Source organism: Somniosus microcephalus, chromosome 13 (assembly GCF_052327205.1).
Source record: "Somniosus microcephalus isolate GS21.2 chromosome 13, FLI_Smic_1.0, whole genome shotgun sequence".
NCBI lineage: Eukaryota > Metazoa > Chordata > Chondrichthyes > Squaliformes > Somniosidae > Somniosus > Somniosus microcephalus.
Window position 1 is genome coordinate 181491372 of NC_140999.1, and position 26050 is coordinate 181517421.

The 26050-nt window shown below is 45.2% G+C and overlaps 1 protein-coding gene across 1 annotated transcript in view; it reads right to left on the minus strand.

The window, feature by feature from the left end:
• The window catches only part of dhx35 (DEAH-box helicase 35), a 75294-nt gene extending 49555 nt beyond the window's left edge, over window positions 1-25739 (minus strand). The window contains exons 1-7 of the mRNA XM_086005723.1: window positions 25639-25739; window positions 17123-17256; window positions 11407-11499; window positions 10294-10371; window positions 6550-6654; window positions 4300-4361; window positions 166-235 (exon numbers count right to left, since the gene is read on the minus strand). Of these exons, the coding sequence (XP_085861849.1) occupies window positions 166-235; window positions 4300-4361; window positions 6550-6654; window positions 10294-10371; window positions 11407-11499; window positions 17123-17256; window positions 25639-25678 (582 nt within the window). The 5' untranslated portion in view covers window positions 25679-25739. The remainder of the gene's footprint in view (window positions 1-165; window positions 236-4299; window positions 4362-6549; window positions 6655-10293; window positions 10372-11406; window positions 11500-17122; window positions 17257-25638) is intronic.
• Between the last annotated feature and the right edge of the window lie 311 nt (window positions 25740-26050).

Sequence of the window (26050 nt, forward strand, 5' to 3'; positions counted from 1 at the left end):
GGCGACGGATCTGCGGTGTATCGCTAGCGTTTTCCGTTCTTAGATCGAGGAGCGTCCAACTGAAAATGTAATCTTCTACAATCTCAAGTCGTATCTTTCAAGAGGAAAACACCCTGGCGTTTTCATTCAGCAAACATGTGTCAAGGTGCATTACGGGCGCCTGACCTTTCTTAATAAGCCAGTAGCGATGTCTGTGTACAAGCTTCTTTCGTGGGCTTCGTCCAACAGGAGAACACTGAAATAACGGAAAAGACGGGAACCCGTTAGAAAGTCAGGCACATGAAACAATCAAAACCTCACCGTGTCCCCTCCCCGCGAGAATACTGAGGCGAGTATCACAACTCAAAAACATATTATCACAAGATTGCAAATGTTTCAGCACGGCAAAGGGTATTGCAAATTAAGAAAAAAAAGTGAAACATTCGCAAAGTCTTCTTCATAAGATGCCCTTTGAGAAATTTACAGAATTATCATTTTCTGCAGAGGTTGTGCGACGGTAAACGTAAGCATTTTGAGAGCTAACAAAATGAATAAAAGGTAATACAGGAAGCTCTTTTTTTACCGGCACCTAAATAACCGGAAATCTCTCTTAAACGGCAAAATTCAGGAGTAGGTTCAGGTAAATTTTACTTCATATTAGTGGCCGTGTAACCGGGGTTCCTGGATCTGTGGCCATTTAACCGGGGTTCCTGCACCTGTTGCCATGCAACAGGGACGCCTGGATCTGTGGCTGTGTAACCGGGGTTCCTGCACCTGTTGCCATGCAACAAGGACGCCTGGATCTGTGGCTGTGTAACCGGGGTTCCTGCACCTGTTGCCATGCAACAGGGCCGCCTGGATCTGTGGCCGTGTAACCGGGGTTCCTGCACCTGTTGCCATGCAACAGGGACGCCTGGATCTGTGGCCGTGTAACCGGGGTTCCTGCACCTGTTGCCATGCAACAGGGACGCCTGGATCTGTGGCCGTGTAACCGGGGTTCCTGGATCTGTGGCTGTGTAACCGGGGTTCCTGCACCTGTTGCCATGCAACAGGGCTGCCTGGATCTGTGGCCGTGTAACCGGGGTTCCTGCACCTGTTGCCATGCAACAGGGACGCCTGGATCTGTGGCCGTGTACAGGGCTCTCGCACCTTAGTAAGTATACCTCTCTGTAATCCGGACTTTTTGATCAACCGGCAGCACGCCGGTCCCGGATAAAAAAAAAGAGTTCCTGTAGAAATTCATGCCCAACCCTCATCCCAGATTTTCCCTTCCCTTTCCTGCCTATGTTGGCAGGCTGCCAGCTCTTGGTCTTCTGCAATGCTACTCTTCAAATGGCCTTCAGGAGGTAAAGCCAGTGTTGGTGTGGGTTAATTCAGTTTCCAATCTTCACTCTGGGAAGCATTTAACCAGAAGGACCGGTGAAGATTGAAAATTTACATGGTGTGACATTGCGGCGGAAGATAGCCAGAGTGTCATATTCTACCTGCCCGTAGTACCATGCATAAGTTCCGTGACTGGCATTTTATTTACATTCCCTCCCCCCTCACATTTAAGTATGTCATTCTGTTACCAGAATCAGTGGCCCCGGTCAACTAAAGTTTGTTACTTGCTCAATCAGGAACATAACCGCATGAAGAATCATAAGCCTAGCTTTTTTTGGTTGGTGTTAGTTTAACGAGCATTAACCTTATTCATTTTAAACGGGTTGACGTTGGGGCTGAAGTATCTAGGTTATAAGATACAAACTGGGCTGGGAGTGACCCTCTTAACTTTCTTAATGTTTTCATTGCTTTCTGAATACTTTTGTTTACAAACTGCACAGAAATAATAATTCTGCAAATTGGTGCCATTGGATATCACAAAGAAGAATCTGACAAATGTAAAGATTCACAAAGAATGTCTGCCCATATTTAAAGGGGTAGATAAGGCAAATCTTGAATATATTACTTGAAAATAAAGCGAGTGTCATGAAGCTTATCGTTCATGAAGAAATGACTCATGAAATAATACTGGGCGGCCAGCTGGTGGCGCCGTCCAAGGAGTATAAATACTCGGGCGTGGGCCCAGCTTGCCCAGGACGTTTTTGTAACCAGGAACAAGTGATGTAACTAGAATCTCATGGTTCTGAAACAGTTGATTAAAGCCTTGTTTTATACTCAACCAAGTGCTTAGTGAGTTTTCTTACGTCAGCGAGGAAGGTCATAAATATAAAACTAGTGAAAAGTAAATTCACATCAGACACGTGAAAGAAGTTCCTAATGCATAGGATGATAAATATCTGGATAATCTATCAGCAGGGTAGTAGAGACCCTGGGGTAGAAATTCATCTCGGGCGGCGTCGCACAGCGGACAGTATCGGATTGGCCGTCTGTTACACGCAGTGCCTGATATTTAATTCCATTGACTGTGATGGAACCGAGTATCAGATGCTGCGTATAACGGACAGCCGATCTGATACCACCCGTTGTGTACCACCGCTCGAGAAGAATTTCTATCCCCCAGACTTTAAAGTTGTTCAGAAATGCAGTTGGATGCTAGGCTGGGAGAGTCAGGTTACTGCAGAGATGAACTTGGCTGGTCCGACTGTCCTTATCTCATGCTTGACTTTTCTTCTGCTGCCTTCATGATTCAGCAAATTTATTCAGGGTGTAGATGAACCCTATTGACCAGTGAACTTCCAGGATCGCTCCCTGGTTTGTGCCGAGTTATGTAGAATCAAGGGGGCTAGAATTGGCTTTAGTGCCCCTTAGGTTAGGGAAGAAAAAAAAGTCAGAGAATTCCCATTCCGGAGAGCCATAAGGCAGCCCTGCTGTATGTGGTTATCAGGATGGGGGCAGGATTGGTCTCTGATGTGATATACCCCACAGTTGGATAGCTTCCCGACATCTCACTATCAAACCTCACACATGAACAATGGCCACTTGAGTGAGGAACCATACGTCAGCAAGCCATCGACACCTTAGGAGGGAGTGCGGAAGGCAGGAAACATAGAAACATAGAAGATAGGAGCAGGAGTAGGCCATTCGGCCCCTCGAGCCTGCTCCGCCATTCAATGAGATCATGGCTGATCATCCAAATTCAGTACCCTGTCCCTGCCTTCTCCCCATATCCCTCGATCCCTTTAGCCTTAAGAAATATATCTAACTCCTTCTTGAATATATTTAATGAATTGGCCTCAACTGCCTTCTGTGGTAGAGAATTCCACAGGTTCACCACTTCCTGGGTGAAGAAATTCCTCCTCGTCTCAGTCCTAAATGGCTTACCCCTTATCTTTAGACTGTGACCCCTGGTTCTGGACTCCCCCGCCATCGGGAACATCCTTCCTGCATCTAGTCCTGTTTTAATTTCTCATTGAAACTTATAAAATTCTAAGAAAACTGAAAAAGAAAGCTTATTAATTCTGCTACTTTGCACGCTTCTTAATGAGGTACAATTGAGAAGATTTTATGAGACATAATGGACATCTGGGACTGACTGGAAGTCATCAATGGGGTTCATATAATATTATAGACCAAAAGAGGGACACTCAAGCAGTTTATAACTATCATCTGAGCCAGAGATAAGATGATAGCCTTGGAATCACTCCTGTTATCCTCCATAATACTGTCACGTTTAATCTTTTTAAAGTTTAGAGCTGGGTCATGGTTTTATACTAGTTCTGATCTGTTTTCAGCCCACATCATCTGTCATAAAAGCTCCGAAGACCATGAGCCACATACCGTCGATATGTGTCGATGTTCACACTTAAGGATTAACAGCTGGGACAGAATAACCACTGTATGTTTATCAAGCGACAAGTTAATTACCAGGAGCGAATATGTCAATAAAAATGATAAATGATTAATGTTCTCAGCTCAAAAGCACGTCAATATACACCAGAGAACTGAAACACATTACAGTAGGACCATTATTCTATTCTTCTGGTACATAATCCTTTTTAAATCACTACCAACCTGTGAGTTAAAATGAGATGTTGGATAAAAGATAAATCTGGAATGCGCTGCTTTCATTTTCTATTCACAGTCAGACGATTTAACATTCTATAGCGCTTTGATGGTACAGGGAGTTTAGATCTAAAATGTGCCTAGCTTAGCATAATACTCATCAGGTGAACTGAATTAAAGTGTCTGCCAAAGAAACTCATGACTAATATGGAGTCATGCATTAGCCAGTGACATTTTAAAAGCAGCATGCTGCAGGTAGCATGGCGTTTCTTCATTTTGCTTGCAATTAAATTGAATAAATCCAAGGTTGTTTATTTTTTAAAGTTGAATTACAGTAACAGCCCAAAAGCGCTGAATCGTTCTTTCAATATTTACCTGTATTTCTTCAATAAAGGGTCAGCCATCATTTCCCGAACAAGCATCCCGTCTGTAAGGAACTAAGCCACAATGGTACAGGGTTATTCAGCTCTTCCATTCAAAATAATGCCTTGACCCTTTTGAAACATGGTGCTGCCACTGATGCAGCACAATGGCATACCAGTGGTGTGATGTGACTCAGGCCGCCGGTTTGTGCCACTTGGTAAGATTTTGTCCTTAGCCTGGCCGTCTGATCAGGAAAAATGGCCTAATCAATCAATGCCATAGTAACACCTCTCTCGGTGGCTCAATACAGGCCAAGATTGGGAGAGTCCCGATGGGATGTGGGATGCTCACCTCCTTGGCCAGGGAAGAGTGCATGGGGCAAGTACAGAAAGCTGAATGAAAACTATTTTGTTTTTAAAAATGCAACTTAGTGAGTCAAAATATTGCAGCATGACCCCCCTAATGGTGCAGTGGGTAAACGCACTGTCTGGTCTGGTACTGAACCACACAAATTAAGAGGGTCCCCGGTTCAATTCCCCATCTGTGAAGAATAAACTGGTCTCCGCTGAAGCAGCAGCTTGTGGTGCTGCATCTGACCTGGATGTCCCTGGGCAGAGAGGGAAATTAAATATCAGGAACGTTCGAACTATTAGATGTTTTTATTGCTTTCTAAAGTGTGCGGACAGGGTTGGGCTCAGCTGCGATGCCTTCCACAGCCAAACAGCCTGCCATCTCTCACCACCATGTGAAGAAAGACTACCGGGCTGAACTACCTGAAGGCTGCTGGCGCCTATAAAATTATACCTCTGCAGTGTCAGCGCCTTCAATCTTTCAGGAGACTTGGGAGGAAGGAAAAAAAAACAATGATACACAGTCACTTATTCTAAACTATGATCTGGCACATTTCAACTGATAAACAGGGCATGAATACTTGAATCTGATTACAGACTGTAATCTAATGGAGGGGTTCAGTTTTGGGTCCACTTAAAAGTAAAACAGTAGTTGTCAGCAGTACAGGATCCAAAGGCCAATGCACTGTTTCACTGATTCACAATGAAATCCACACTGAAAGGTGGATGTGTGTCACTTGAACAGCACAAATTCAAATTGACAAGTAATCGGTTCTTGTGCAATAGCATTGTTAGTATCTGTAGGTTAACATCAAGGTTGGAGTGAACTACACGACAATGCAGCAGATGTCAGCCAGAAAGACGGGTTTGAAACAACTTTCCACTTATGCTATTTCTAAACCCTAAAGTTAAGATTACGACCCTTAGAATTGCACACACGTGCCCATCGATGTTTCCTCTAAGCTGCGCGTGTGCGCGGCCGCGCAGTAATCTGAAAGGTCCCGCGCAGCCCGCTCACGAGCTTTTCCATTTGAAATACTGCACATGCGCGGAAATTTAAAGGGACCGCGCACTGAAATAAACAGGCCGCGCACAACAAAGGCAATTTAGAGGGAACATTGGTGCCCATCATTTCTCATAATTGGTTCAACGGAGTTAATACACTTTGGGGGTAATTTTGACCTTGGGCAATATTGGATCAGCCGCCTATAATACTAGGATGTATAATAAATGGGTGGTTGATCCAATATTGCCCGTTTTATACTATCACCCAAAGTCAAAACTAGCCCCCTTTAAATCTTTTTGTTTGTTAGTCGATGCACTCCAGATAGTAGGTGCTTGGTGACACTAAAAACTCATGATATAATCACTGGAGATTTATTAAATGATAATCAAAAGATGATTGCCAGGAAATAACGCAAAGAATATATTATACAAATGGTTACTTTTTTTAATCCCCTTTCGATCAGTGAAATTCTTCCCATCTAATGGCTTTCTGTCCTTGATGGGGTGGAGTGCCTCGGGGAGTGCAGACGTCCCAGTACTTCATCCAAATAGCAACTCTTTGTGCGTGAGTTTAAACAGCGATCGTCAGCAAGGCATTCAATCACAGGGAGGTATCAAAGGCAAGCTCCGTCCTGCCCTCGCCCAACTTTTACACATACACACCTCCAGCAGGGGGTAGCCAGACAGCGACCAGGAGTGGGAACCCTGCCCAATTTTCTCCTCCTTTACCCGGGGTGGGGGGGGGTGCCAAGACCAAATAGAGCACCCTAGTCGTTTCAGCTGACAACAGTTAGCTTGGCACTGTCTGGGGAACTGAATCTGAGAACTTCCTGGTCTGTGTGACATTGCTTTAACCAGCTGAGCCATTCTTAGTGACACACACTGACAATAAATCTTGCTACCTTACCTTTATTCTTGTTGCCAGGGAGTCGGTGCAGTCATCAAAACGGATGCAGTATCCAACTTCGTGACCCAACACCGCGCCGCGCTCCTCTGCCACCCGTCCTGCCACCTAGCGATACAGGGGGAAAAGATCAACAGGAACCAAACTGGTTTCAGGAATAAGCTGCCCGCGGGAGCCCGCTTTCTGAGGTGCAGCCTCACAGTATTATCGCTGTGACGGTACAAAGTTCCTTTCCCCCACCAAGACGTGTCATTGTAAGTGGTCATCTAGGACAACAACAACTTGCATTTATATGGCGCCTCTAACGTAGTAAAACGTCGATTCATGGCGCTTCACAGGAGCGTAATCAGACAAACATTGACACCTAGCCAGAGGAGGAGACATTGGGGCAGGTGGCGGAAAGCTTGGACAAAGAGGTCGGTTTTAAGGAGCGTCTTAAAAAGAGAGAGAGGCGGAGAGGTTTAGGGAGGGAATTCCAGAGCTTAGGGCCTAGGCTCCTGAAGGCACGGCCGCCAATGGTGGGGTGAAGGAAATGGGGGATGCACAAGAGGCCAGAATTGGAGGAACGCAGAGTTCTTCCAGGGCTGGAGGAGGTTACAGAAATAGGGAGGGGCAAGACCACAGAGGAATTAGAACATGAGGATGCGAATTTTTAAATCGAGCACAGGGGTGATGGGTGAACAGGACTTAGGATACGGGCAGCAGAGTTTAGGATACGGGCAGCAGAGATTAGGATACGGGCAGCAGAGATTTGGATGAGCTTAGGTTTATGCAGAAATGCCTGGAATTCAGAATTTATTACTGCAAATCATAGAGTGCTGGCAAGGACTGAGTGCAGAGAGGACAGGAACATTTGCTGGTGCCCCATCCACCGCACGTCATAGGCTACAAAACAAAAATATAAATTCAATGCTCACGATCTATACGTGAAACAGACAGCGTAGTGCATAATGCTGTTCCACTTGATTCTTATTATAGTGTCAGCCGTGGCTCAGTGGGCTGCACTCTCGCCTCCGAGTCAGCAGATTGTGGGTTCAAGTTCCACTCCAGAGACTTGAGCACAAAAATCTAGGCTGACACTCCAGTGCAGTACTTAGGGAGTGCCGCACTGTCGGAGGTGCCATTAAACCGAGGCCCCGTCTGCTCTCTCAGGTGGACGTAAAAGATCCCGTGGCACTATTTCAAAGAAGAGCAGGGGCGTTCTCCCCGGTGTCCTGGCCAATATTTATCCCTCAATCAGCATCACTGAGCAAACAGATTATCTGGTCATTATCACATTGCTGTTTGTGGGAGCTTGCTGTGTATGAATTGGCTGCTGCGCTTCCTACATTACAACAGTGACTACACTTCAAAAAAGTACTTCATTGGCTGTAAAGCGCCTTTGGACGTCCTAAGGTTGTGAAAGCCGCTATATAATGCAAGTCTTTCTTTTCTTCTTATTAGATGTCCTATCATGATTAAACTGAATAGGTTTCTCTGACCTCTTATTTACCATCCAATGCTGCAAATCTGAACTGGTTGGTACCAAAGACCATTCAAATTAGGAATTTGTTTGAATTAGTAATCCCACTGTGTGTATATACAACAAAATACATTTAGTGAAAAATGGATACTCGAGGGCTTTTCCTTATGCAATTAAATTGGAGAGGGCTCCTTCAACCTACCTAGCAGTTATGCCGCTGCAGTGCTCTTTTTTAAAGCCATTGGTTGGTCTTTAGGTTTTCACTGAAGCATGCACTTTCTGCAGTATCTACGAAAGGTTAGTTGAGGGGGGTTGAATTATTATTAGGCTTGAATTTGCTGCATTGCACTGAACAATGAAGATATGATGACGAGGCCAGGGATAGGAAGAAGGTTGAGAAGATTAAGAGATTTCACATCAATGGTTCTGCCTTGAGAGGAGCCCGTCATACTGCACGCTTCATTTTCCCATTACAACCGCTCTGTCTGGGTCAAACCGGCAGTTGCACTTCACAGAATCACAGAAACCCCACAGTGCAGATAGAGGCCATTTCGGCCCATCGAGCCTGCACCGACACATATCCCACCCGATCCCCGTAACACCTACACCAACACATATCCCACTCTAACCCCGTAACCCCACGTATTTAATCCCCCCAACACTAAGGGTCAATTTATCATAGCCAATCAACCTAAGCCGCACATCTTTGGACTGTGGGAGGAAACCGGAGCACCCGGAGAACGATATCGTAGAGAAGGCGGCCAATTGACCCATTGTGCCTGTGCCGGCTCTTTGAAAGAGCTATCCAATTAGTCCCATTCACCTGCCCTTTCCCGTGGCCCTGCAAATCTTCCCCCTTCAAGTATTTATCCAATTCCCTTTTGAAAGTTATTATTGAATGTGCATCCACCACCCTTTCAGGCAGTGCCTTCCAGAGTACAACAACTCGCTGTCGCAGACTTCCTCAGTATTAAATATACCCTCTAATTTGGTGTCATCCGCAAATTTTGAATCTGATCTTCCAATTCCCGAGTCCAAATCTTTGAAAGATTCTGGCAAAAGGTAATTGACCTGAAACGTTAACTCTGTTTCTCTCTCCACAGATGCTGCCTGACCTGCTGAGTATTTCCAACATTTTCTGTTTTTATTTCAGATTTCCAGCATCTGCAGTATTTTGCTTATGCCAGATTCCAAATCATTTATGTAAATGCTGAATAACAGTTCATTTACCTACTAAACCATCAGGGGAGCTACAAGCAACATTCCCTCTGGGCTGTGCGGCTGCGCAGCTCTCTGCCGCACAGTCCAGATCATAGTGGTTATGTTACTGGACTAGTAATCCAGAGGCCTGGACTAATGATCCGGAAACATGAGTTTGAATCCCACCACGGCCGCGGGGGAATTTAAATTCAGTTAATTAAATAAATCTAGAATTTAAAAAAAGCTAGTATCAATAATGGTGACCATGAAATTACAGGATTGTTGTAAAAACCCAACTGGTTCACGAATGTCCTTTAGGGAAGGAAACCTGCTGTCAGGATTACCCAGTCTTCTCTTCTCTTAGGCAGTCCCTCGGAACCGAGGATGACTTGCTTCCACATTAAAAATGAGTTCTCAGGTGACCGATGAGTCCAATGCGGGACCTACAGTCTCTGTCACAGGTGGGGCAGACGGTGGTTGAAGGGGCGGGTGGGTGGGGTGCTTGGGTTGATGTGCGCTCCTTGCGCTGCCTGCGCTTGGCTTCCGCTTGCTCCTGGTGAAGAGACTCGAGGTGTTCGGCGCCTTCCCGGATGCTTCTCCTCCACTTTGTGCGGTCTTGGGCCAGGGATTCCCAGGTGTCGGTGGTCCGGTCTAGCCTATATGTGACTCCAGACCCACAGCAATGTGGTTGACTCTTAACTGCCCTCTGAAATGGCCTAGTTGTACCAAATCACAAGGACTCACAGCGGTTCAAGAAGGCGGCTCACTACCACCTTCTCAAGGGCAATTTGGGTGGGGCAATAAATGCCGGCCTTGCCAGTGACTCCCACATCCATAAATAAAAATGTTTTTTAAATGCACGAAACCACGCACCCAAAAAAAAAGATTAGGGGGAACACGGGCTCAAAGACCTCCTCTCAGGAGGGATGTAAAAATGACATGCCCATAATCAAATACCACTAAACAAATCCGCAAGATTTCAGTCCAACAGACGTTCCTGGAGGTCAGTTGTAAGATCGCACGCTCCTGTTCTGGCATACTTTCGTACTTATCTGAGCAAAACAAAATACAAGCCAGCTACTTACGGAAACTGCGGCCACCCTACGGGGCTGTGTCACACCGATCACTCGGCCCTCTGCTGTCCAGCCAGCTTCCGACAGATACTGTCCACAAACGGGTGGAGGGGTGAGAAAGAAGCAGTCACAGCCTTGTTGATGATTTCTCTTTAATATATACTTCACATTTTTTGACAGCTCACTGCGGAAGGCACATTAAAAGGGAAGCGCTTCCCCACTGAAACTAATGCGCCAAACAACATCCTCCTCCCCTTTTAAACACTCGCTCCACCATTAGCTGCAGCTCAATACTACCGAACACTAAAGGAAGGGTAAATCACTTCAGTCTTGTAAAATGGCACCAAAAGAAAAGCAGAATGTTTTGGAAAAGGTTAAGGCAAGCAATTTGCTTTAGAAACCCATAACAATCCCATGAATTTCTACACTTAGAATGATACAGCTCAGAAGGAGGCCATTCGGCCCATTGTTCCTGTGCCGGCTCTTTGAAAGAGCTATCCAGTTAGTCCCACTCTCCCGGCTCTTTTCCCATTGTTAGAATTATAGAAACTTACAGCACAGAAGGAGGCCATTCGGCCAGTCGTGCCTGTGCCGGCTCTTTGAAAGAGCAGTCCCACCCCCCACCCCGCTTTTTGTCCGTAACCCTGTAAGTTGCTCATCCTCAAGTACCTGCCCAACTCCGTTTTAAAATAATTTATGCAATCAGCTTCCACCACCTTTCCAGATCCCGACAACTCTCTGAGTGAAAAAATGTCTCCTCATCTCCCCTCTAGCTCTTTTCCCAATGATTCTGAATCAGTGACCTCTAGTTATTGACCCACTCGCCAGAGGGAATATTTTTTCCCTCTTTACTCTATCAAAACTTCTCATCATCTTGAAAATCTCCATTAGGTCACCTCTTAACCTGCTCTCCATGGCCCTCTAAACATTTCCTTTTCAAGTAAATATCCAATTCTCTTTTGAAAGGTACGATTGATTCACTGTATGTAGTGCGATTGGCTGCCCAAGTACCACAATTTTATATAAAACGCCTTAAAGGCAGTGGAAAGTGTCAGTTTCTGAGTGGTAACAAATCACTTGCCCCAGTGACGATTCATTCCGAGAGAGATAGTTGCTAATACCAACCTGGGGAACCTGAGTGCTTTTTCCACATCCGGTTTCACCAACTATCACCACTGTCTGATAGTTCTCTACCAAGTAAAGGATGTGATTTCTGTGCTAAAAAAAAAGAACAAAACATCACTGTAAGTTATTACTGCAAGCTTAAAACAGGGAGCCAACCCACCCACAGCCAGCTTTGTAAAGGTGCTATTGCCCTCATCAGGACTCACGACCTGTGCCATGAAGTCTTGGGATCGGAGTAAATCCATTGATTTGCAGTTTTTATGAAAAAATGGATGGAATCGTGGGGGATAAACCCAGAATCACAAGTAATAACAATAGAAATCGACTTATTTAATCAGCACAAACTAGAATTATAACTTGTAATTACATTTTAGTTATAAATGGACTAAATCACAGAATCTGATCACCAAAACACTCAACTCCCATATAATAAAAAAACACTTCGCTCTTGCAATTCCCCACAGCCAGTCTCAGCCGGCATATTTAGGGATTGCATCTGACTGAGGGAATAAATTTCCCCAGACAGCTCCAGTACGCTTCTTACGATCCAGAGGCTTGGAAATAGTTACCTGTCTGCCCAGGAATGCAACGGCATTGTGATATGCAATATGCAGGGCTATGGGGAAAGAGCAGGGGAGTGGGACTAATTGGACAGCTCCTTCGAAGAGCCGGCATAGGCGCGATGGGCCGAATGGCCTCCTTCTGCGCTGTATGATTCTTTCCTACGTGACAACAGTGATTACATTTTTTTTATTTTTTTATAAAAGTACTTCATTGGCTGTAAAGCCCTTTGGAACATCCTGAGGTAAAATACAAATACAAATTCTTTCTTTCTTTGCTTGCTGGGCTCAGAGGCTGTTATGGGATTCACTGACAGTGCCAGAAGACAAGCTGCAAAGCGTAGCTGCTCCTTCAAGACTGTGCCAATAATTTGTACTGGATTGTCAAACTGAACAAACTCAAGGTTTCAAAGTCCTTGTAGTGGAAGAGTTCAAGAGTGGAAGGAAAATGATAAAATGGTGCAGAATCGTTGGGATCCGGACCTTGTGTTGCTTTACTAGTTAATTCCAAGACAGGAGCCTCTAAATGATATCACAGGTTGCGTCAGGGTACAGTCATCAGTTTATATTTTCCTAAGCTGTATAGAAATAGCAAACCCAATGGCTCAGTAAGCTAAATACACCTGGAGTACCGTGCACAGTTTTGGTCTCCTTATATGAGGAAGGATATACTTGCCTTAGAGGAGAGATTGAGTAGATTGGGCCTATACTCTCTGGAGTTTAGAAGAATGAGAGGTGATCTCATTGAAACATGTAAGATTCTGAGGGGGATCGACAGGGTAGATGCTGAGAGGTTGTTTCCCCTGGCTGGAGAGTCTAGAACTAAGGGGCATAGTCTCAGGTTAAGAGGACAGCTATTTAAGACTGAGATGAGGAGGAATTTCTTCACTCAGAGGGTGGTGAATCTTTGGAATTCTCTGCCCCAGAGGGCTGTGGATGCGCAGTTGTTGAGTATATTCAAGGTTGAGATCGAATTTTGGACTCTAGGGGAATCAAGGGATATGGGGATCGGGCGGGAAAGTAGAGTTGAGGTCGAAGATCAGCCGTGATCTTATTGAATGGCGGAGCAGGCTTGAGCGGCCGTATGGCCTACTCCTGCTCCTAATTCTTATGTTCTTATGAAACGGAAGTTTACTCAATCTAGTAATCCACGGTCTGATTTAGTTGATTTCAGCGAGGCAGAATAGAAGGCTCTACGGTTGGTCTCAGCATCCCTGGTTTAGTTAGCTTTGGCGATAGAGCAAACTACGTTTCATGTCACTGGTCAATATTCAATGATTAATGGGGGAAAATAAATCTGTATGTGTGTGCGTGTATGTGGACATCAAGAGGAGGTTCAGTTGTGATGCCTCCTATAATCAAATAGCCTCACTGTCCAGTAAAACCTACCTCTTTGACCAAGGATTTGGTTATCTGCCCTAATATCTCCGCATGTGACTCAGTCAAATTTTGTTTGATAGCGCTCCTGTGAAGTGCCTTGGGACATTTTACTACGTTAAAGGCTCTATATAAATACAAGTTGTTGTTATCCAGACTCGCACATAAAAGCCTCAGCAAAGATCGCCATCCTCAGAGAGATTTAGGTGTCCTCGTACAGGAAACACAGAGAGTTAGCATGCAGGTACAGCAAGCAATTAGGAAGGCAAATGGCATGTTGGCCTTTATTGCAAGGGGGTTAGAATACAAGAGTAAGGAAGTCTTGCTACAATTGTACATGGCTTTGGTGAGACCACACCTGGAGTACTGTGCACATTTTACCTTCCCCTTATCTAAGGAAGGATATAAGAAGCAAGAGCAGTAGGCCATACGGCCCCTTGAGCCTGCTCCGCCATTAAATAAGATCATGGCTGATCATCGACCTCAACTCCACCTTCCTGCCCTATCTCCATATCCCTTGATTCCCTTCGAGTCCATACATCTATCTATCTCAGCCTTGAATATACTCAAAGACTCAGCATTCACAGCCCTCTGGGGCAGAGAATTCCAAAGATTCACAACCCTCTGAGTGAAGAAAGTCCTCCTCATCTCAGTCTTAAATGGTTGACCCATTCTACACAATCTCTCATCATAGGACAGTTCTCTCATCCCAGGAATATACTTGCCTTAGAGGCGGTGCAACAAAGTTTCACTGGATTGATTCCTGGGTTGAGAGGGTTGTCCTATAAGGAGAGATTGAATAGATTGGGCCTATACTCTCTGGAGTTTAGAAGAATGAAAAGTGATCTCATTGAAACATAAGATTCTGAGGGGGATTGACAGGGTGGATGCTGGGAGATTGTTTCCCCTGGCTGGAGAGTCTAGAACTGGGGGCATAGTCTGTCGGCCATTTAAAACTGAGATGAGGAAGAATTTCTTCACTCAGAGGGTTGTGAATCTTTGGAATTCTCTAACCCATAGGGCTGTGGGTGCTGAATCATTGAGCATATTCAAGGCTGAGATAGATTTTTGGACTCTAGGGGAATCGAGGGATATGGGGATCGGGTGGGAAAATGGAGTTGAGGTCGAAGATCAGCCATGATCTTACTGAATGGCAGAGCAGACTCGAGGAGTTGTGTGGCCTAATCCTGCTCCTAATTCTTATGTTCTTATGTTCTGTACAGAGTATTGGCGAGACCACACCTGGAGTACTGCGTACAGTTTTGGTCTCCTTATTTAAGGAAGGATATACTTGCATTGGAGGCAGCTCAGGGACGATTCACTAGGTTAATTCCAGAGATGAGGGGGTTGAGTTATGAGGAAAGGTTGAGCAGGCTGGGCCTATACTCATTGGAATTTAGAAGAAAATGAGATGTGATCTTATTGAAACATATAAGATACTGAGGGGGCTCGACAAGGTAGATGCAGAGAGGATGTTTCCCCTTGTGGGGAAATCTAGAACTCGGGGGCATAGTTTCAGAATAAAGGGTCGCCCTTTTAGAATTGAGATGAGGAGGAATTTCTTCTCTCAGAGGGTCGTCAATCTGTGGAAATCTCTGCCCAGAGAGCTGTGGAGGCTGGGTCATTGAATATATTTTAAGGTGGAGATAGACAGATTTTTGCAAGATAAGGGAGTGAAGGGTTATGGGGAGTGGGCAGGGAAGTGGCTTTGAGCCCAAGATCAGCCATGATCTTATTGAATGGCTCGAGGGGCCAAGTGGCCTATTCCTGCTCCTATTTCTTATGTTCTTATATATATCTGATGAAAGTCATTCATTTTCGGAGATTTACAGTAGAGACTAGTTGTGATATTAAAGCACTTCCCTCGTTAGCAGCCACAGAACTCGTAGCACGGATACTAAAAAAGAAAATGTAAATAATAATGGTCTCGAGCACTGCAGAAACATTCACATACTCAGAATCTTCCCAGCACAGCAATACTGACATTCTGCCACAAGAGCCCCTCAGAGAACCAGTACATGCATCTCCTTATACAGGAAACTCTCGATTTACCGGCACCTAAATAACCGGCAAAATTCAGGAGTAGGTTCAGGTAAGTTTTACTTCATATTAGTGGCCGTTCCTGGATCTGTGGCCGTGTAAACAGGGTTCCTGCACTTGTTGCTAAGCAACAGGGACGCTTGGTCTGTGGCCGGAGTTCCTGCACCAGTTGCTAAGCAACAGGGAAGCCTAGATTTGTTGCTGTGTACGGAGCTCTCGTACCTTTTACTAAACCTCTCTGTAATCCGGACTTTTTGATAAACCGGCACCACGCCGGTCTCGTCGGTGCTGGATAAAAAAGAGTTTCCTGTAGTGCCAAAAGAATGAAGTGCACTGTCTCCATTAAACCACAGTGTCGATGCGAATTACAATGCAGGTTTCCTGCGGGTTCTGAAAACCCCTTGGGGGAAAAATTCGGTTGGCTGCGCCACCCATTATCGCCTTAAGAGGGCGCTAAGGGGTTCACAAGCCAACTGGCGCTCGGGCGCTGCACTGTCCACGCATCCCGCTAAATTCCGCGGGACGTTAGTGGTGGCGCTAACCGTTAGCGCTGCGCCGCTACCGATGATGTCATCGGTGTGCGCAGCACCCCGCTGACGCCCCAGCCGCGATATTTGGCAGCGCCCCCTGATTTACCGCCGGACGCTATGGCCGACTGGTTCAGGGGGGGCCTACCTGCGGCCAGGGAGGCACAAATTAAAGGAGAGGTGCGGGGCGGCCATTTTTGTTGTTGGCCGCCTGCCAGCACCTGCCTGCATTCCCGTCCCCGGCCTCCTGAACCCCCCCCCCACAACGGAGTGCCGGCTGCGTTCCAAGAGCCCAGCACTTCTCTTCGATGCCGGGCTCTTTTGCCTGCTCTCCCGATCCTCGGGGGCCCAGCTGGGCCCCAGATCACGCTGCGCAAGGCCCCTCCCCTTTAAGGGGAGGAAGGCCTGCAATACCGCAGCGTGACGTGCCGCAGCGTGTGGCGCTGCGGCACGTAGCGCCACGATATTCACTCGCAGCGCCCCAAGAGGGATGTGGGGCGCCTCCAGTAGCGCCACGCTTCCCTTTGGGGCGCTACCACTTAATTTCCGGCGGGCGGCCGCGAATGCTTCCGGGGTGCTACTTCTAGCGCCCTGGCGAGGCTGGCGCCCCAAACGGGGCTATACTCAATTTCTCCCCCCTTGAATGTTCCACTTCCGTCTTTGCGTTCTAAAGTCTCCGCTTGGTTCACTCTCACTCCAGATATAATCTAGACTGCCATTTCAATGCAGTACTGAGAGAGTCAGAGGTGCCACCTTTCGGATCAAAACGTTAAGCCGAGGCCCCACCTTTCTGTTCAGTTGGATGTTAAAGATCCCGTGGCCACTATTCGAAGAGCAGGGAGTCCTCCCGGTGCCCAGCCCAATAACAACATTCTCATTGCTGTGTGTAGCACTTTGCTGTGCACAAATTGGCTGGTGCATTTTCCTTCATACATAACAACAACAATTATACGTCAAAACCTTTCAGTTGGCTGTGAAGCACTTTGGGTATATATTACAATATATATAGGCACTAGATACAGTAAATGCATTCTCTTTCTTTTTAGAAAATGTGGTACAACAGAAATATTTAATATTAAAAAAACTACTTGTTTCAATGAAAAAAGCCAACTTGTCCTTTATTGAGAAAAGATTAAAAACTAGCCCCCAATAATTAAAAGGTCACAAAATACAAGCATAAATAATGACATTTATAACCGTAAACTTAAATACCTTAAAGATAGGAAGCTTTTGCCTCTGTTGCTCTATGGAGAGGGCAGCATATCGATTGTAAATCACTGCAGTTCCACTCGCTTCTGCAGAACTCACTCGTTCTTCAGATATACTTACACCAGGACCCTCGGTGCCTGAACAATGGGATACAGTGAAACACAATTTGAAATCTGCGGTTTTTATTACAAGTAATCATTTCACCCCCTTCTCTTTTCCCTCCTGAAGACTCAGGTTCCTGCCGAAGTACGAGTCCACGTGGGTTAGCCCATGGGTGCAAGTCCCAGTCCAGGGACTCGAGCACAAAAATCTAGGCTGACACTCCAGTGCAGTGCTGAGGGAGTGCTGCACTGTCGGAGGTGCCGTCTTTCGGATGAGATGTTAAACCGAGGCCCCGTCTGCTCTCTCAGGTGGACATAAAAGAGCCCATGGCACGATTTTGAAGAAGAGCAGGGGAGTTCTCCCCGGTGTCCTGGCCATTTTTATCCCTCAATCAACATCACTAAAACAGATTATCTGGTCATTATTACATTGCTGTTTGTGGAAGTTTGGTGTGTGTGAATTGGCTGCCGTGTTTCCTACATTACAACAATGACTACACTTCAAAAAGTACTTCATTGGCTGTAAATGCTTTGGGACGTCCAGTGGTCGTGAAAGGCGCTATATAAATGCAAGTCTACCTACTCTATAGGAATTCTCAACAACTAGACAGTGAATGTCGTCAGCAGGCTATTCGACCATAAAAGACATCACAGCCTCACCCATCATTCACATATGCCAGCAGATGTGACTGGACATAAACCTGGCTGATTTTTCACCTCCATTGCCCAGACCAGGAAATGAACCTAAGATCTTTGGGTCTAATGGTATAATCCTACACCAAGTGGCCACTAGGGATCCCTTCAAGAGTGTCAGCTATGGCTCAGTGGTAGCAAGCTCCAATGCAGTACTGAGGGAGTGCTGCACTGTCGGAGGTGACATCTTTCGGATGAGATGTTAAACCGAGGCCCCGTCTGCTCTCTCAGGTGGACGTAAAAGATCTCATGGTACTATTTCGAAAAAGAGCAGGGGAGTTATTCCCGGTGTCCTGGCCAATGTTTATCCCTCAACCAACATCACTAAAACAGATTATCGGGCCATTATCACTTTGCTGTTTGTGGGTCCTTGCTGTGTGCAAACTGGCTGCTGTGTTGCCTACATTACAACACTTCAAAAGTACCTCATTGGCTATAAAACGCTTGGATGTCCTGAGGTCATGAAAGATGCTATATAAATGTAACCTCCGCCACCGGCGAACCGTGGCTGCAGTGTTTACCATCTACAAGATGCACTCACCAAGGCTTCTTCAACAGCACCTCCCAAACCCACAAACTTTACCACTTAGAAGGACAAGGGCAGCAGGCACATGGGAACACCATCACCTCCAAGTCACACACCATCCTGACTTGGAAATATATCGCCGTTCCTTCATTGCTGCCGAGTCAAAATCCTGGAACTCCCTCCCTAACAGTACTGTGGAAGTATCTTCACCACACGGACTGCAGCGGTTCAAGAAGGCGGCTCACCACCACCTTCTCGAGGGCAACTAGGGATGGGCAATAAATGCTGGCCTTGCCGGCGACACCCACGTCCCATGGACGAATTCAAAAGTGCACTAATTTTTTACAGCCAGACAGAAGAATATCAAACTAAGGATTCTTCAGTCAGATTGTTTTTTTTTTGTTTGCCTCCAAATTATTTGGAAACCAAACTCACTAGAGGCTGCAGGACGATGCTCCAAAACATTGCCTCACAAAGCAGTAGGATGGGGTCTGCCACCTAAGATTCTGCATAGGAATCACACTCGCAGTCATGCCATCAATCACTGGCGGCAAGCGGAACTAGGGCATTTCCCTATAGAAAGTCAAATGGGACAAAAATGAAGAGTTGTGAGTCAAGCTGCTCCTGTATCCCAATCAGTGTCTGATTACAGTGAGCGGCACTCAATCCTCTCTCCCAGCTCAGAAATGTTGGAAGAGGAGAGAGTGTGACTAGGATGCCGCTGGATATTTTCAAACAGCTTGCTGCTATAAAATCACATTAACCGTTTACAAACCGCTCAGTCCCCGAGATACTCTCAACCGTTGGCAGAAGGGTAAAGAAAAAAGACTTGCATTTATATAGCACCTTTCACAGCCACCAGATGTCCCAAAGCGCTTTACAGTCAATGAAGTACTTTTAGAAGTGTAGTCACTATTGTAATGTGGGAAGCACAGCAAGCTCCCACAAACAGCAATGTGATAATGACCAGATAATCTGAGAGTTTTTTTTTAGTGATGTTAGTAGAGGGATAAATATTGGCCAGGACATCGGGGATAAATCCCTTGCTCTTCTTCGAATTAGTGCCATGGGATCTTTTACATCCACCTGACAGAGCAGGTTTAACATCACATCTGAAAGAGGCACCTCCGATAGTGCAGCACTCCCTCAGCCTTGCACTGGAGTGTCAGCCTCGATTTTTGTGCTCAAGTCTCTGGAGTGGGACGTGAACCCACAACCTTCTGACTTAACTAAACACTAATGCATCTCAGCCAATCCTTGTTCCAGGAAACACTGTGCTGGTCGAGAAACAAACACAAGTAAGCTTTAGAGAATTCTATATTTTGAAGTGAAAAATAAGCAACTAATGAGGAAGGCAAAATATTAAATACTAGACTATAGAAGAAGACCATTGCAAAGCTTTTTATTCAGTATTTATTTAAAGGGTGATATGGGGAAGGGGCTTTCAATATGAAGTACATGGGAACCTACCCCTAGCAGAAGGTTACTAGGCATCATTCTTGTACCTCAGCACCGGTTTGTGTCTCCCCTCACACCAGGGTTCCCCGTCATGGGTATCAGCTGACGTTGGTTACTACGCATCCACAGCAGTTCTGCAAGGAATCGTGTAAATCTGCACCAAGAGGCTGGCTGAAAGGGATGTAACTGGTAGAATAGATAAGGGAGAACCAGTGGATGTGGTGTATTTGGACTTTCAGAAGGCTTTCGATAAGGTCCCGCATAAGAAATTAGCGTGTAAAGTTAAGGCACATGGGATTGGGGGTAAGGTACTGACTTGGATAAAGAACTGGTTGACAGACAGGAAGCAAAGAGTTGGAATAAACGGGTCTTTTTCCGAGTGGCAGGCAGTGACTAGTGGGGTACCGCAGGGATTGGTCCTAGGACCCCAGCTATTCACAATATATATATATAAATGATCTAGACGAGGGAACTAGATGTAATATCTCCAAGTTTGCAGACAACACAAAGCTGGGTGGGCATGTGTGTTGTGAGGAGGATGCCGAGAAACTACAGTATGATTTGGACAGGTTGGGTGATTGGGCAGAAGCATGGCAGATGCAGTATAATGTGGATAAATGCGAGGTTATCCACTTTGGTGGCAAAAACAGGAAGGCAGATTATTATCTGAACGGCAATAGATTGGGAGAAGGGGAAGTGCAACGAGACCTGGGTGTCCTTGTGCACCAGTCGCTGCAGTTAAGCATGCAGGTGCAGCAGGCGGTTAAGGCGGCAAATGGTATGTTGGCCTTCGTAGCGAGAGGGTTCGAGTACAGGAACATGGATGTCTTGCTGCAGTTGTACAGGGCCTTGGTGAGACCACACCTTGAGTATTGTGTGCAGTTTTGGTCGCCTTATCTGAGGAAGGATGTTCTTGCCATGGAGGGAGTGCAGCACAGATTCACCAGACTGATACCTGGGATGGCATGAATGACATATGAGGAGAGATTGGGACGATTGGGCTTGTACTCGCTGGAGTTTAGAAGAATGAGAGGGGAATCTCATTGAAACTTATAAAATTCTAACAGGACTAAACAGACTGGATGCAGGAAGGATGTTCCCGATGGTCGGGGAGTCCAGAACCAGGGGTCACAGTCTAAGGATAAGGGGTAAGCCATTTAGGACAGAGATGAGGAGGAGTTTCTTCACCCAGAGAGTGGTGAACCTGTGGAATTCTCTACCACAGAAGGCAGTGGAGGCCAATTCATTAAATATATTCAAGAAGGAGTTGGATATATTTCTTAAGGCTAAAGGGATCAAGGGATATGGGGAGAAGGCAGGGACAGGGTACTGAATTTGGATGATCAGCCATGATCTCATTGAATGGCGGAGCAGGCTCGAGGGGCCGAATGGCCTACTCCTGCTCCTATCTATCTATGTATGTAACTGCACTGTAGAACCCAATTTGATGCCAACTTTTTCTGGCTTAGATGCACAGCTGCTAGCATTCAGGTCAATCTGACATTGTCCCCCCTGTACAGTCCTTTACTGATGGATCCCATAAAGTCAGCGGAGTTAACTCCAGCAATCGAATACAGCACCTCTATAGGATCGAAAAATAGAAAATCAAAACAAGATATCCCCCTACCAGGCAGGAGTCACTTGTACTATTCTTTCAAATTACATCCTTCTGTATTAACAACTTGCATTTATATAGTGCCATTAACATTTTTTAAAAGTCCCACGGTGCATCATAAATAGTGCAAAAAAGATTGACAAGAATGATTCCAGAACTGAGAGGGGGGCGACTGGACAGGCTGGGGCTCCTTTCCTTAGAAGGCTGAGGGATGACCAAATAGAGGTCTTTAAAATTATGAAGGGGTTTGATAGGGTAGACGTAGAAAAGGCGTTTCCACTTCTGGGAGAATCCAAAACTAGGGGTCACCAATATAAGATAGTCACTAATAAATCCAATAGGGAATTCAGGAGAAGTTTCTTTACTCAGAGGGTGGTTAGAATGTGGAACTCGCTACCACATGGAGTAGTTGAGGCGAATAACATAGATGCCTTTACAGGGACGCTAGATAAGTACATGAGGGAGAAAGGAATAGAAGGATATGCTGATAGGGTTAAATGAAGTAGGGTGGGAGGAGGCTCGTGTGGAGCATGAACACTGACATGGACCTGTTGGGTGGAACAGCCTGTTTCTGTGCTGTAAATACTATGTAGTTCTATGTAAATAGAGATGTTGAATATGGTCGCTGAGGCAGGAGGCAAGGTATAAGGAAGGGTAACTGAAAATTAGGTTACAAGAACATAAGAAATAGGAGCAGGAGTCGGCCATACGGCCCCTCGAGCCTGCTCCGCCATTCAATAAGATCATGGCTGATCTTTGACCTCAACTCCACTTTCCGACCCTATCCCCATATTTGGGATTTGAGGAGCTTTAAAAAAGGCGGAGAGAGGGACAGAGAAGTTTACATTTCTGTTCCTGTTTGTCTTTCTTCCTCCCCACTCCACCAATGTTACTCTGAATAAAATCTAATAGTCAATATTTATCGCCCGCAGACAGAGTTTGCTGTAACGAGTGGTTTATTAAAATGCACCAACTGTTAAAATCTGTGTGGCAGCTCCAAAAGTACGCAACCTCTTCATTCATTCCCATGGAATATAAGAACATTTAAAGAGAAAATATTTGACCAGTGTTGTTTACAAAAATGTGTCACCTTGTAAAGCAATGCATCAATTTTCATTTTGTACAACGCCGTTGCCTTGTCACAGACATTTCACTTTCATTCTTTCAGTATCAGTGTTAGATCAATATTGTCCAACACTTTTATTTAAACACACTGCACATTGGAAGAAAAAAATGGGTCACATAAGTATTCCAAGGTGTTCACGAAGGTGTCTCACAAAAGGCTTGCTAGAAAGATTCAGACCTATGGTATAAGAGGGAACATCGCTGTATGGATAGAAAGTTGGTTGATGGGCCAGGAAACAAAGAGTTAGGGCAAATGGGTGATGCTCAGATGGAGAAGGGTTCGAAGTGCCGTATCCTAGAGTCATTGTTGGGTCCACTTTTGTTCTCAGGGTGCATGTGTGTCCATTTAATGTGGATAAGTGTGAGGTAATACATGTTGTGAGGAAAAACAAGGATTCGGAGCATACACTTGACTCAATGGAAAATCGCTTGAGGGTGTGGATGAACAGAGACCTAGAGATTCAAATACATAATTCCCTGAAAGTGCAGGTCGATAAAGGCATAGAAAGGCCAACAGCATTTTAAGCTTTATAAATAGAGGCATACAATACAAAAGTACTCTAAGAAATAATGATAATTTTGTACAATTGCATATATGCAAGTCTTTTCTTTTTACAAAACATTAGTTAGGCCAGTTAGAATACTGAGAGAAGTTGTGGGCACCGCTTTATAGAAAGGACACTAAAGCCAGAGCGCGCGTACAGTGTAGATTCCCCAGATGATGACAAAGATGAGGAACTATATTTATGAGGAGAGACTCGAGATGCAGGGACTATTTCCACCAGCAGAGATGGGTAAGAGGAGAATTAGTAGAGGGTTTTACAATTATAAAGGGTTTTGATAGAGTGAATAGGGAAAGACTATTTCCTCTGGTTGGGGAAGTCAGCGATGAGGGGGTCACCAATTTAAAACCGTCACTAAGAGTGTGAGGAGAGAGACTGGGAGAAATTTCTTTGCACAGTGGGTTGTTGAAGCATAGAATGCTTTGCCACAGGGAATAATTAGGGTAGATGCCATTGCATCTTTTAAGGAATAACTGGAAAAATATTTGAAGGAGAGGAAGGTACAGAGCAGAACAATGAAATTAGTCTTGGATTGATCTAGCAAAGAGCCAGCACAGACACAAGGACCAAATAGCCTCCTTCTGTAATGTAAACCTTTTTGGTTCAATGAATGTTGCTGAAATAGCTAAGGTTGAAGCTGAAACAGATAGAACAGTTTTAATAAACTTGATATTTAATATCAGATCACAGCAGAACAGCAAGCGACAAAGCAAGTAGAATGCTGAACTACCCAAAACAAAACAGTACGTATCAGATGAAATCATGCTCAAACCTTGCAGTGGTCTAGTCAGACCACACCACAAATACCACGTATCTAGTTCTGGTCACTGAGACACTGGTCCAGTTAGTCCAGAGAAGAGCAACAAGATTGATCCCTAGTATTCCCTTACTCAGCTTCAGGAAAGACTAGAGAAACTTGAGCTTTTCAGCACTGAATCGAGATGGATACAAGATGGTAAACAGTATAAAATGGAAGTAGATCCAAAGCACTACTCCAAATGAAACAGTGAGAGTAGGACAAGGGGAGACACAGGTTCAAACTGGTAAAGGGAAATTGTAGGACCGATTTCAGGTAGTTCGTCAGAGAGAACCACTCATGGAATGGTCTTCCATGTAGATTTGTGGAGATGAAAACCCTAGAATTATTTTAAACAGTGGATGCCATGCTGGGGCAACTATAGAGTCTGCTTAACTGGATGAACGAGCTGGGTCCAATGGCATTCCTCATCTGCATCTGCCTCATGAACCTCCATTGATAAATCCACCACCCAATGTGAAACTAAGCTGTATCATCAACCTAGGTTGTGTTAGCTGATCTTAACAATGGTAGCAGTCAGGTGTTAGCATTGGCCATGGGGGGAATGCTAAACACATAGAGCTCCAACGTTTGATCACAAGCTGTAACTTCTGCTGAAATGTCTGTTGTCCCCATGCACACTTCCAGCACAGGTGGCCAGATAGTGATCGGTTGCAGGAACCATGGCCACTTTCATCTCCTCCGCCAGGGACACTGGGTGAGGCCAGTGGTAGTACCCGACTGACATCCGCTAACTCAGCACACACCTGGGATCAAAGCGTATGGTACATTCACCCACTGCGTCTTCCAACGTACCAAACTCTCAATGCCACGATTTAAGTGTTACCGTGGCTCATTTCTAATTAAAAAGGTTGTGGGCTCCCATTCCAGGACCCGAGTACATAATCCAGGCTGACGCCGCAGTGCAATTTTAAGCCAGTGCTGCAGTCAAAAATGCTGTCCCTCAGATGAAAGGTTAACCTGTGCAGTTGGACATGAAAGATCCCATGGCACGAATGGAAGAGAATCAGGGAGATCTGCCACTGTCCTGACGAACATTTCTCCTCAATCCACCCCCTCCCCCCAAAACAGAGGAACGAGTCATTTATCTAATTTGCTAGAATATGTGGGATTTTGCTGTGAGCAACTTGAATGCCATGGTTACCAACATATCACCAGGGACTATTCAAAAGTCCTTCATTGACTGCCAAGCACATTGGGGGGCATTCTGAGGCTGTTAAAAGGTGCTTCTATAAAATGTCATCATTACTCAGGCAGGGGTCAGAGGCTCAATATTGAACACACAAGTCACCAGTGCAAGATTCACAGCAACAAAGGGCATTTGAAGAAAAAAATAAGGAAACCTTCCGGATTAATTAAATGTTGAGACTAAGTGACTGTAAGCAGCTTCCCCCTTGCACCTTATTGCCAGAATCCCCTTTGTTTATATTAAAATAACACAGCCTCTCTGCTTGGAGCTGTCGACCGGCCTTCCTATATTATGAATTTTAAAAAGGGTTTTTTAATTCAAAAAAAATTAATTGCCTGCAGAGTGCCGGTCGCTGTGGAATAATTTCCCCCACCACCCGCTGTTCCCGCCCCGGAATTTATCTTATTTCCCTCAGTTTTATTTTTTTTTTACCTGGTTTCCAAAACTTCGGCACTGCCATGGGCGCCGCCATCTTGGTGTGAAAGGTCACTGGGAGAGCTGTCAATCATTGTGACGTCACCAATCGCCCGTCAGGGTCGTGCCCCAGTTAGATCAACGCCAGGGTTTAACATGACATTTAAAAAAAAAAGGACCAACATCTTCAATGTTTGCAAAATGTCTTATTTGCATTGTATTAGTTGGGTTTGCAGTAGGTTAATTAGGAGAATGAATATACTTCAAGGTTATATCTCACACCATAAACTAATACAGATTTTTCAAATATTGGGACATTTAAAAAACCCCACAGAAAATGCTGAAACTACAAAGCAAATATCTGAAAGAAATGGGGTATTTTTTTTTTTTTTTTTTTAAAAAGGGTGGAAACAGAACTGGGGGAGAATTT